This window comes from Notolepis coatsorum, assembly GCF_963971535.1.
Source record: "Notolepis coatsorum genome assembly, chromosome: 8".
Taxonomy (NCBI): Eukaryota; Metazoa; Chordata; class Actinopteri; order Aulopiformes; family Paralepididae; genus Notolepis; species Notolepis coatsorum.
The window spans coordinates 39662977-39676820 of NC_140172.1; the positions used below are offsets into that span (position 1 = coordinate 39662977).

Below are 13844 nucleotides of genomic sequence, written 5' to 3' on the forward strand. Positions count from 1 at the left end.
GACCTTATTATTGTTGGGTTAAAGAGTATTGTGTGTGTGCGTGCGTGTGTGTGCGCACGTGTGTGTGCGCGTGTGTCCCCACCTCGTAGGCCTGTGGGCTGGTTAGGCATCGTGCGAGCGGCCCACAGCAGGCAGGCATGGTGGCAGTGAGAGGGGGGCCACTGTGGGTCAGCAGAGGTTTTACGTAACTGCAGGAGGGAGTTCTGTCAAGGTCTCAACAACAGTAAATTATATATATACACAGATTAATTAGAGATGCTAATTTAAGCAAATGTTTCTAACTGGTACTCGTTCATTTGTTATTGACGGTTAACCGCTATAAACCAGACTCAAGTCAAATTAAATGAAAGTTATTTAGCAAGAAAACAAGGCTGCAGATGTGAACCCGTCAAAGTCAGTCAATATCTTTGATACAAAAGCAGCACTGGTGTGAATTGAGATGCAACGTGTTTTGGTTAAGTTCCTCCACATGAACACATCCATCTTGTGGGTGCTGAGTTTTAGAGCAAGTTCTGGTAGAAGGTAGAGGTTCTTCTGGTAGAAGGTAAAACTCACATACTGCTTGTTGCTCCCAAAACATAGTTTAATCTTATTGCATTGCAAACAACAAGAGGGCTTGAAATGTTGTTTGTGATCCAATAAATGGAAAAGAAATGGTGAGCCACACATTTCTGCAAGTTCTACCTTGTACTTGGTTAAGAAAAATGAATGCCTGTTATAACAGCGACTAACATGACCGTCATTGTGCAAGTAATAACAGCTAAACAAGAATGACAGAATGATTATTCCGTTAGGCTAGTGACAATGTCCCCAAAGTTTTGAGATACACCCATACTGGAGGTAGAAGAAAACACAAAAATGTTTCTCATCTCTAATAAATAAATATGTTATTGCAAAAATGGTTAAATTGCTAGATATTGTTCTAGCAATACCCCACTACTAAAAAAGAGCTCAAATAAAGCCTGGCCGTATGGGATGTGAGGCACATGAACTCATGTAGAATAATAATACAAGATCTGAGAGCTTTCAATGCTCATAGTCAGATTATTCCTCTATGTAACAGAAAAAAAACTGGATATGAATATCTTTGCACACCCCCATCCGTATCAATGGGATGGAGGTTGAGTGTGTCTCCACCTTCAAATTCTTGGGTGTCCACATCTTCGCGGACCTCTCTTGGACCCTTTTTTTATCCACTTTTTCACCTCCTATTTTTCTGTATTTTTCTCCCATCCCAATTTAGTCGTTATGCCAATTCCCCCCTCCCCTTCCTGGTTGTTGCGCGCATGTGCCCCCCACTGGTCGGTCTAGGGAGCCCTGAAGTCTATCAGATGCTTCCTCCGATACATAGGAGACAGCCAGCAGCCTATTTTCACCTGACAGCGAGGACTCTCACTGGGGAAGTGTAACGCGTGGGAGGATCACACTACCTTAGCCCGTTCCTTCCCTCGCTGTGCAGGCGCCCTGACCGACCTGTAGGAGTCGCTGTTTTACAACGACCAGAATACCACCCACCGGCTTCCCACCCGCTGACACTGCCAATTGTGTCAGTATGATGACCGGAAGCCGGAGGGACCGCTGACAGCCGGATTCGATACCAGTGTCTCTGCGGTGGTAGACAGACGCTTAGTCCGCTGCGCTACCCGGCCGCACCTCTCTTGGACCCTTAACACCTCAACCATGGTCAAGAAAGCTCACCAGCTCCTCCTCTTCCTGAGGAGACTGAGGAAAGCCTGTATGTCTCCTCAGATTCTGGTGAACTTCTACTGGTGTGCCATAGAAAGTGATTCACTAACTGCATCACAGTCTGGTACAGCAACTGCTCTGCCTTGGACCAGAAAGCAGAGGCTGGTGAAAACATCCCAACGCATCACCGGTACACAACTCCCTGCAATTGAGACTGTTCAGCAGAAATACAGTATCATCAAGGACACCTCTAACCACAGACGTGTTTGCCCTCCTTCCCTCTCTGAGGCGCTATAGGAATCTCAGGTCCAGGACCAGTAGGCTCAGGAACAGTTTCTTCCCCTCAGCTGTCATCCCGCTGAACTCAAAACGTGATGTAGATGTAGCGTGCATAGTCAGGGAGTTATATCACTAGACGAACAAGGCGTCCCAGACTAAACATTGACCCATTATCAGTGGTGAGAAGAATATTGACAAATTCACTGCAGAGAAAAGTCACTTGAGTAAAAGTACTGGTAGCATTACCTAATGTTAATATATTGATACATTTCATATATGGAAACATTAAGATAAAATGTAATCAGGTTGAAGTTAAAATATTTTCCGTACATCCACTTTTGGCCAAAGCATTATTACAGAATTGAAAATATTAGTGTTAGATTCTGGCTCTGACAAAATAAACTTATCATAAATAGTGTGAAAAGGAAATGCTTTAAAGCCACTACAATGAGAATCGTTTTTTCTATTTTTTTATCCAATTTTTCTCCCAATTTTTTCTATTTTTCTCCCATCCCAATTTCGTATATCCAATTCTTCCCTCCCCTGTCTTGAACGTTGCTAGACTATGCCTCCCACAGGTCGGTTGTAGTGAGGACAGAAGCCTTGCATCACCTGTCCCCTCCGGTACACGAGGAGGCAGCCTGTCGCATCTTTTCGCCGCAGCAGCTCGAACTCTCAGTGGCGAGGAGTAACGCGTGGGAGGCTCACGCTGCCCCCGTCACTTCCTGCTTCCGTCGCACCGGCGTCACCAAACCGACCTGTAGGAGTCGCTGTCCACAACGTCAAATCCCCACCCACCGGCTTTCCCACCCTCTAACACTTGCCAATTGTGTTAGTATGAACGACCGGCCAGCCGGTAGCAACGCCGAGAGCTGGGCTCGAACCCAGCGTCTCCTGCGTTAGAGGCGAGCACCTTGTCCACTGCGCCAATCAGCCGCCCCTCTACAAGGAGAATCTTCAATAATAATATATCACATCATATATCATTGTCAGATTAGTTGTGATACCTTGGTATAATTACAGTAAACACATGAGACCATTGCTGAAACAACTGGTAGCTTAATTCTGTAGAAGCAGAAACCGACTTGGTGGATTTGTATTGCTCGAATATTAGAATTCATATTGTTTAGACTAGGTGTCATATTTATGTTGAACTCTAGGAGGCACCCCACCTACTATAAGTAACCTAGCTAATCACTGTGATGCATGCACCTGTTTTAGGAGATACGTTTTCCTACCTGTTTCACTGTTTGGAACTGACAAATTGAGCAACTGACAACTGCTCTAATTGAACCATTTATTCACTATTATTCTTTTTTTGGACAATAAAACCCTGTAAACCGTACCAGCCGCAACTTGGACATTCTTCTATATTTACATCACAAACTGTGTTACTGAGTAGAAAACTAATTATGCGTGGTGCATCGTGATGCCTGTCAACACAATCGGGGCGTGACAGTCGGCCACTACAAAGTAGGAAAAACTCCCTCACGAAAGAAGGACGTGCGAGTATAAAGTAGGAAAACTCCTCATGAAAGAAGTACGTGGGAGTACAAAGTAGGAAAACAGACAAAGAATAAATAACAAAATGCCTGAAGCCAAGATGAGAAAGAGGCCAACCAGTCATGGAGGTATGAAGACAGCCTCATCTATGATAAGAGAGGCTGAAGCTGAAAAGGCAAGCAATGGTACACCTTGCCAATTTAAAGAAAAAACAAGTGCTTGAGAAACAACAAAGAGATTTGAAAGCGATCGCGCCTCATGTCCCCTCCAGGGAGTGGATGGTGGTGGGTCACCTGCTGGGTCCTTCCCAGAGACTTCCTCAGAATGAACCAGACAACGATGATGAAGAAGAGGACGCCGATGATGAAAACAAAGAGGAGGACGGTGATGAGGAGTATGAGGAAAAGAAGGAAATGTCTGTTGAAGACAAAAGATTTGTGGAGATTATGTCGAACTCTGCTGTGAAAAGAGATTGACATTATCAACTTGCACTTTCATTTAAGCAAAGGGATACCGGTTATGCCCTACTAAAGTCTGCAGAGGACAACACAGAAGCATTCTCAGCTGAGGCAGTTGACACTGTTCGAAGCAATGTAGATGATTGTTTAAAGTCTGTTTCCACAGAAGAAGAGGCAGTGACAGAGGAAATCACTGTGTCAGACATTGAAAAGGAGAAATACAGTGTGGCAGCTGTGGAGGAGTGCTGCAAACAAAATGCAAGAAGAAGAACCTGAAACAGCACCAGCAAAACCAACCATTAACTCTGCTACATGTACACCTGATGAAGACGAGGAGGAAAATGATGATGAGAGAGAGGCATCAGATGATTCCACAGATGAAGAGTGTACTGGGGAACCAGATGATGTGCCCGACTGCAGCTCCTCAGAGAATGAAGCAGAGGAAGAGGAAGATGCACATAACAAAATCACTGCTGAACTTCCAGTGTTTGAAACAAGAGCTCTCAGAAGCAGGACAGCAGTCGCAGCCGGTCCAAAAAGGCTGACCAAGCGGCACCGTCCTGAAGAGGAGAAAGATGGCAGCATAGAAGTGCATCTCCCAAAACGTAGCTCTACTCTGCAAAGACCTACTGAGGATAAGAGTGTTGGAGAAGATGACATGAAATACACCATAGAAAAACAAAATAACCAAGTTTCCAAGAGAAGGAACTACAAGAGGAAACGGCGTAAAGAAACCTGAGAAAGAATGGCTGAGACCTCCTGACCGCAGGCGCACAGTCCTGATTAACCCTGATGGAGAGTCACAACCAATGAACATTGAATAGACATAGGCAATCAGAGCTATGGCTCTGTTGTTATAAAAAAAAAAAAAAAGAAAAAAAAAAAAAAGCATTATATTTTTCTTTGGCTCTAATAGATTTTGTTTGTTTATATTTTAGAACAGTACCCATAATAATGGAACCAGTTGTTGGACCAAAGCCTGACCAACAGCCTAATGATTTGAAATACTTTGAATGTTATTGAAATACCTTGACTGTTATTTGAATCACTAACTAATTTGTTCTTCCCATGCACAGGGACAACAAGTGGAAACCAGGACCCAGTCAAGCTTATTCGTGTTTAGAACTATGATTTGAAATTGGTTATGTCGGTAGCTTCTTTGATATATATATATATTTTTTTTTTTGTAGAATCAGAAACCGACTTGGTGGATTTGTATTGCTAGAATATTAGAATTCATATTGTTTAGACTAGGTGTCGTATTTATGTTGAACTCTAGGGGGCACCCCACCTACTATAAGTAACCTAGCTGATCACTGTGATGCATGCACCTGTTTTAGGAGATACGTTTTCCTACCCGTTTCACAGTTTGGAACTGACAAATTGAGCAACTGACAACTGCTCTAATTGAACCATTTATTCACTATTATTCTTTTTTTGGACAATAAAACCCTGTAAACCGTACCAGCCGCAACTTGGACATTCTTCTATATTTACATCACAAACTGTGTTACTGAGTAGAAAACTAATTATGCATGGTGCATCGTGACGCCTGTCAACACAATCGGGGAGTGACAGTCGGCCACTACAAATTCTCATGATACAATACATGTCCCATAAACCCCATTGTTTGCTGTTGCAAAGGAGGTTTTGCAGTTTGTTCCCACCCCACAGCAGCGTCCCAACTGGGATTTGTTTTAAAGAAGCATTGACAGGGTAAACAGGCCCTTCTAACTCAATTGGTGTTTTCTAGAGCCAGAAACATTGATTATGATGATTTACACATATCTACCGTAAGTGGTTCTAGCATTGAGAGTCACTGAATATAAATATCTTGGTGTGGCTCGATGATAAATTCCATTTAAATTCCATGTGGACAACCTTGCCTCCAAGTTGCGACAGAAAATTGGCTTCCTATACAGAAACAGAACCAGCTTTCCTTTGATTAGTAGGAAGAGAGTTGTCGGAGCAGTTTGCTTTCTTATCAGTCCTGGACTATGGTAATTTATAGGCATGCTGCGGCCTCAACCCTTAAATCCTTGGACTCTGTATATCACTCTGGCCCAGTGGTGGCCGGTATGAAAGTCACTTGGGTGTTCGCAATCATCTGACCAAGCGAATACTGACTCATAACGTTACCAACATTAAGTCGAGTTAATTGATTCATACTACATTAGTACACGTATGATCATCAAATCAATAATGAACACATATATAGGCCTATCTTGTCATTTTAAACAAGTTACCATTCATTCATTCAGCCATTATGCAATACCCGGCCACAGCGAAACACGCTGTGTTGAGAGAGAGAGAGAGAGAGAGAGAGAGAGAGAGAGAGAGAGAGAGAGAGAGAGAGAGAGAGAGAGAGAGAGAGAGAGAGAGAGAGAGAGACAGAGAGAGAGCGAGAGAGAGCGAGAGAGAGAGAGAGAGAGAGAGAGAGACAGAGAGAGAGAGAGAGAGAGAGAGAGAGAGAGAGAGAGAGAGAGAGAGAGAGAGAGCGAGAGAGCGAGAGAGAGACAGAGAGAGCGAGAGAGAGAGAGCGAGAGAGAGACAGACCGCATTAACTCACTGTAGTTAGTTGAAACGTGGTCCGGAGGGCTTGATAAAGTGTATAATGTCCACTGTCCCACAGTCCCAGTCTCCCAGACTGTTGTTGTCGATGTATATCCCCACTGTCCAGAGTGACTGCATGTCTGCATCACAACACAACAGCCTCTAGTAACTATCATACTAAGTTCCTAACCAGAAACCGGCGTTGGCCAATCAGAGAGAGCGTCTCCGCGAAATGCGGCTATGGAAATTCTAGACGCTGCTAAGGCTGCTTGCCTAGACCGCTTCAAATCGCGCCCGGCTTCCATCATAAACATCATATTTCAACGCACAGCGCGTTACGCACTGATTGGCTGCGACGGATACAGCGATGACAGTTGGACAGACGGATACAACAGTGACGCGCACTCAGAGCGCTATTGCGTCTAGCCCAGGCCGAGAGAAATACGGCTAGGAGAAATGCGGCTATGCGACAGTGAGTCACTTCCTGTTCAGGAAAACGATTTTTTTTATTTGATATATTAACGTTATATTGTGCATTAGAAACACAAACATACTTAAAATGAGTAAATATTATTCATTTTAAACATGTTTATATTATTGTACATGGATGACATGACGACAATAACAACAACAAAGGCATGCACCAAACGCCTGCTGGATAAACTCCAGGAAAACATCAAATGGGCACGAATGGAGATTAAACCAAGCAAATCCCGCAGTATCTCCATTGTCAAAGGCAAGCTCGCCAATGAGAGGTTCCACGTTAACAACGAGCCAATACCAACTGTTCTGGAAAAGCCTATCAAAAGCCTTGGCCGCTGGTATAGCGCAGAACTCAAAGACTCGAAGCAGGTGGAACAACTCAGGCAGGATACAATCATTGGCCTCAAGCAGATCAACAACACTGCTCTCCCTGGGAAGCTGAAGCTGTGGTGCTTTCAGTTTGGACTGCTGCCCCGTCTCATGTGGCCAATTGCCATCTATGAGGTCACTCTATCCCATGCCAATCGGCTGGAGAGACTGGTGAATGCACATGTGAGGAAGTGGCTTGGACTGCCGAGAGGCCTTAGCAGCATAGGCCTGTATGGCAATGGAGCCCTCTCCCTACCAATCTCAAGCCTGGTGGAGGAGTACAAATGTGCCAAATCAAGGCTGGAAATGACTCTCACAGAATCCCGGGATCCATTCGTCAGAGGTGCTGCTCCAACCCTAGCAACGGGGAGGAAATGGAAGCCATCTGCAGCAGTTGCAGTGGCAAAGACCGCCCTCAGACACCGGGATATAGTGGGGCATGTCCAACATGGCAGAGGGGGCCTTGGATTGGAAGCAACTACACCCACATGGCAAAAGGCTACTCCAACCGAACGGCGGCACATGGTGGTGGAGGAAGTGCGCCACCAGGAGGAAGCAGCCAGGTGTGCCAAGGCAGTCTCTCAAGCCCAGCAAGGCCGGTGGATGAAGTGGGAGGGCGTGGAGAGGAGGAAAATCACGTGGAACGAACTGTGGAGCATGGAGTCTAATAGGCTAAGCTTCATCATCAGAGCCACATATGATGTCCTGCCCTCACCAACCAACCTACATCTCTGGTATGGAGAGGACCCAGCCTGTCTCCAGTGTGCAGCCCCAGCAACCCTCAAACACATCTTAGTGGGTTGCAAGACCAGTCTAACTCAAGGAAGATACACCTGGCGCCATAACCAGGTACTGAAGTGCTTGGCTGCCGAACTTGAGAACAAGAGAGTAACCACCAACGCCATGCCTCTAAATGCCCAAACTACCTTCCCACGGAAAACAACCTTCATCCGGGAAGGGGAGAAACGGCGGACCAAGCCGTCACCTCCGAACTCAGGCCCACTGAACGCAGCCCGGGATTGGGAAATGCGGGTAGACCTCAGCCAGAGGCTTACCTTCCCATCTGAAATTGCAGCGACCAACCTGCGCCCAGACCTGGTCCTCTGGTCCAAATCTTGCCGGCGTGTCTTCATCGTTGAGCTGACGGTCCCATGGGAGGAAGCCATCGATGAGGCATTTGAACGGAAGAGGCTGCGATATGCCAACTTAGCAGCTGAAGCAGAGGGGCGGGGCTGGAACGTGAAGGTGTGGCCAGTGGAGGTGGGCTGCAGAGGCTTTGTAGCCAGTTCCACCACAAGGCTCCTGAAGGAAGTAGGGATCAGAGGACAGGCCCAACGAAAGGCAATCAAAGAACTTGCCACTGCAGCAGAACGGAGCAGTCACTGGTTGTGGCTGAAACGTAGAGACGCATCATGGGCTGCTAAATGAACACGTGGTGCCACTGTGCGACACACACCCAGGCCTGATCAGCCTGTGGTGGGCCAACCTCGGCAGAGGGTGTATTGTGATAAATGGCCGAAACACCCAATGAGGTCGGGGAACACAACTGAAGATGTGTCGTACTGGTGATCATCACGTGATCATTGCCAAATTCCACCCCACTCCAACCTCATTCAATTGTTGTGCTGAATATTTAGGGATCTTTAACAACTAGTCCTATTAAGAATCCATTTATAGGGCTATAAAACAAAAAACAAAAACAAAAAGATTTCTTGTTCTTCTTTTAACCAGGGGGGTCGGCGCCCGAGCGCCCCCAGTGGCCAGCCGCCACTGCTCTGGCCTCAGATTCATCACTAATGATTAATACGACACTCGTCACTGTGTCCTTCATGAGAAGGCTGGTTGGTCCTCGCTGATGGAGAGGTGCAACAAACACTGGTATTTGTTCATTTTTAAGGCCCTTATTGGTAAGCTACCTCCTTATCATTCACATCATTATTGGAATGAAATCTTGGTACCTATGGAACCCGTTCTAGTGACTGGCTTGTCCTTAAGGTCCCTCGAGTTTGCTCAGAGCAGGGTAAATATGCATATTGCTATGATGCCCCTAGCTCATGGAATGAACTCCAACAGTCCTTAAAGCTTGAGATGTTCCCCTCTGTTGCAGAGTTTAAAACCTTGATCTCCAACCTTTGTCAATCAAATTGTACATGTTTTAATTGATTGTTATCCTTACTTGTCTAATTGTTATGATTGTATATGCTGTGTGATTTTATATGCCTTTTCCTTTTTGCTTAACTTCGTATGATTTGCTAAACTCTGTATGTACACTTGACGTGACTGCCAAGGACATTGATTCAACTGAAAGGAATAGTCTAAATTCCTTCTGGCTGGTTCAGGCTGATAACCCTATTAGGGATAACAACACAAAACTCTGCACCTCTCCCCCAAGTCATATACTGCAGTAAAAGCATCTAAGGTACTATGGGCGGGATCCACAAAGAATTGATTGCACGGTGCTAATTGCACCCTTACTTACAATTCATTATGAATTGAAAATGGGGGACCCTGCGCGGTGATTGATTGATTGAAAATTGTATTAACAGATTGAAGAATGGGTACAATACAGTACGGCTCAATACACACAATTGTTAAGGGAATGCAGACCAGAGAAAGACATTCATCTTGTTTACATCAGGGTCCCCCATTTTCAATTCATAATGAATTGTAAGTAAGGGTGCAATTAGCACCGTGCAATCCATTCTTTGTGGATCCCGCCCGATGTTTTTTAATAAAGGTTGGCCCGTATAGTAGGAACAACACCGCCTGGTGGACGGAACCTGTTAGTGTCACACTATTGAAAAGGACCAAAAAAGCTTTTACCTTAGACATCTACAAAAGATATTGCAAAAGTTCTTGCCTCGGCAACACGGCTATGACTATACTATACATGTTGTAACTTGTACTGTAGCTCTCTCTCTTTATTCTGCTCTCAAAGCCATAAAGTAATTTTTATGTGGACCTAGAAACCTATTTTCTACACAGATTTTCTTCTGGCAGACAGAGGACAATAAAACCATATCCTAAAGATGTGGTGCGAGGATGAAAGGATACTTGTGGTCGAAGTTGTACCAGATCCTGAAGGGCCAGGCGCTCTCATGCTTGGTGTTGCTCCGCTGTGTTCCATCCAACATCGTCACCTGCTTATACACATGGTAGGAAGCACAGGGAGAACAACATCGTCACCTGCTTATACACATGGTAGGAGGCACAGGGAGAACAAGATCACCTGCTTATACAAATGGTAGGAGGCACAGGGAGAACAACATCACCTGCTTATATACATGGTAGGAAGCACAGGGAGAACAACAACAACACATGATTTTGTAGTGGCTGTCTTGAAAAACAAGTCAATTTGTGATCAATTTGTGAAACGTTGTGACAGTGTGTTTGTTGATGAGTGTGTAGAATGGAATAGAATACTGTGAAACTGTGATTTGTGGAAACTGCGGTTGTAATAAGTATTTCAAAGGTGTAATAATATGCAATCCAAATTAGATTAGATTCGATTAAAATATAATGTCATTATACAGCACATATAACAAATTTTACTTTGGCATCCAACCAGAGTGCAAATCTAACAGTAAAGTGCAATAGTAATATACAACATACAGGTGATTAAACTAGGTATAAAATATATAAATTGGTACTACTGGGTGTAGTGCTAATGAGATGTATGTACAGAGTTATAATACCAATATGTACAGTGATATAGGTATAAAGACAGTATGGTCACTATCTACAGATATGTAAAATTATGATGTGCAGGTATGTACAGACAGGTGGATATACTGTATATATATATTTATATACAGTAAGAATACATATATATATATGGTATATACAGCATTATTGTACATGCTATCATACAGAGTTGTGAACAAATGGGACACCCACCACTGAAAGTGAAATCATGGGATTGGAGAGATTATATATATATATAGGCTGTCAAAGTTAACGCGGTATCGCCCGATTCTATTAACGCCACTATTTTTTTTAACTCACGATTAACTTTTAAGATTTTTTTGTTTTACTTTTTTTTTTACTAGACTTCACTCAGGTGTATTATTGATGCGCTCATCGATACTATGTTTGTTTCTGAAGTGTGTGTGTGTGTGTGTGTGTGTGTGTGTGTGTGTGTGCGTGTGTGTGTGTGTGTGTGTGTGTGTGTGTGTGTGTGTGTGTGTGTGTGTGTGTGTGTGTGTGTGTGTGTGTGTGTGTGTGTGTGTGTGTGTGTGTGTGTGAGATATAGAGAGAGAGAGGGGGGGTGAGAGATGAGGAAGGGGCAAGAGAGAAAGAGGTGGGAGAGTGTGTGTGAGAGAGAGGGGGGGGGGGGGGTGATTACTCAGCCCTTGTGTGGGTGAATGTAACAAGTTCCTAACGTTTTCTTTCCCCTATTATTTTCACGCACACTTTATTCATTGTTTTAAATTATTATTTTCTTTTAAGTTATTTTGTGCATAACTCTGTTTTGAATTTGATGCAAATTTGCATGAGGGTCATCCTTTTGTGTTAAATGGCTGCATAAAGCAAGCATTTGTTGCCTCTCATGTTGATAAGAGTATTAAAACTTGGAACTTGAAAAATATCCGTTTACGGTAGATACATGTTTTTTTTTCTTTTTTTACATGTGATTAATTTGCGAGTTAACTATCGACAATCATGCGATTAATCGCGATTAAATTATTTTAATCGATTGACAGCACTAATATATATATATATATATTTACATTTCTTTCAAATTGATTGAATGGCCTCTGGATAGGATACACTGTATGACAACTACAATTTGCTTTGAATGTATTGTGATGCTGTAAGAGTTCTGGTTACTTACAGAATTCTCCTGATCAGAGTCCACACCCACCCTGAGGGAGAGAGGGACAAGAGTTGTGAGTTTAATGGGGACATATTATGGAAAATGGATTTAGCCTAGTCCTGGTATGGATTTGGTCATCTGAACTATTATTTAGACGCTGGGGGGAAATTACATAGGTACTCCTTGCCTTTTGGCCAGGGTTTGAAGTTTTCACACGTTTAAACAAGCTGTTCAGAATTATTGCTCCTTGTGATGTCACAATGGTCCCCCATAAAATGGAGCTGACTGGCACTCAGTTTGTTGCGCTCAACGCACCCGGTTCAGTGTTTCCCCTATATGCATTCAGCAGCGCCGGGGCTGCTATGAACTAGACTATTAAAAAAATATATATAAAAAATAAATAATAATAATATTTTTTTTTTTATCATTTCATTTGGGCTGTGGGGGGTGCTTAATGTAAAAGACTGGCCTGAGGAAAAGGCTGCAGGGAGAAAGCACTGCAGTCTAGTCGATTTTGTGTTTTGAGCACAAAGCTCATCATAGTGCTCTCAAAGTGCACAAGATTGATGCATTTAACTTTAAAATGTAAATTTTTTTTTAAAAAAAGTTCCGGGGGGGCATGCCCCCGGACCGCCCTAGAGGCACAGCACCGCTGCTGAATTTCTTTTCAGGGGAAACACTGCGGTTACTCATGATGATCCACAGGAACTATTTTCTACTGAACTACACTACACCCCCATTCATTATTATGAAAACAAAAAGTCAGGTTTTCTGGAAAAAAACAATGCTTTTGAGCTTTTTCAGAGCAGAGCCTCACCGAATGCTCATTAAGGACAGCATCGGGGTGGTACCCCCACCACAGACCCACACAGTGAAGAAGACGATGAGGAGGGTGGTGGAGAACGTCATCTGGCGGGCATAAGACGCCGTGTCACGGATAGACAGGGCAAACGTCATGGCCCCACGCAGACCTGGGCAGTAGAAGAGAGAGACAAAAGGAGAGATGAAGTAATAGCCTTTTTCTTAGTGACTCCCTTTCGAGAGGGATTGGTTTTTTCCATCTCCATCATTTCATTGAGGTGTAATTAACACAACACAAGGATTCAGTGTCTTCTGATGACATATATGAAGGACATATTCAAACTCATTAACTCTCAGTGGCAAACCAAATCAACATGTGGAAAACTGTCGTAGAACAGAGTTTTGGAATATGTGTGAGATGATGTGCACAATCAATGTTTTTCTGTGAAATAGCCCTTAATATTGACTGCCAGTCTACCAAGGTACCAATAGTAGCCATTTCAATTTACCTAATGTAAGTATTTCAAAGGTGTAATAATCTGTAAGCCATTTTTTGAGAAACTAAAGACCTAGGCCAAGGTCTTGGTGTCTTAATGTGGGATTTCCGACAGCATTTTTCTATTCTTAAAGTGGTCAAACATTGTTTGGTTTCGCACCAAACCTGTGCAACTAATGGTATTAACCAAAAACTTGCTACATCAACCTATGAGACATAATTGAGCATGGGAATTAAGCCATCACGTCCCAAGCTCCTCTACACTCATAATATTCATAATTAAACAAATGAGATTCAAGCGAGATTATGGTTTATGGGGCTAAATGTTGTGATCTATTGAGGGGGGCTCATACAATGTTCATAACAAAAAGCAGCCAGAGGGGGGCAGTGTAGTCATCTC

At 43.6% G+C, this 13844-nt stretch overlaps 1 protein-coding gene across 1 annotated transcript in view; it reads right to left on the reverse strand.

Annotated features, from left to right (window-relative positions):
• Positions 1 to 13844, reverse strand: part of LOC311233741 (sodium/hydrogen exchanger 6-like) — a 49757-nt gene that overhangs the window by 6200 nt on the left and 29713 nt on the right. Inside the window, exons 12-15 of the mRNA XM_084320746.1 lie at positions 12965 to 13118; positions 12166 to 12196; positions 10386 to 10471; positions 83 to 188 (exon numbers count right to left, since the gene is read on the reverse strand). Of these exons, the coding sequence (XP_084176872.1) occupies positions 83 to 188; positions 10386 to 10471; positions 12166 to 12196; positions 12965 to 13118 (377 nt within the window). The remainder of the gene's footprint in view (positions 1 to 82; positions 189 to 10385; positions 10472 to 12165; positions 12197 to 12964; positions 13119 to 13844) is intronic.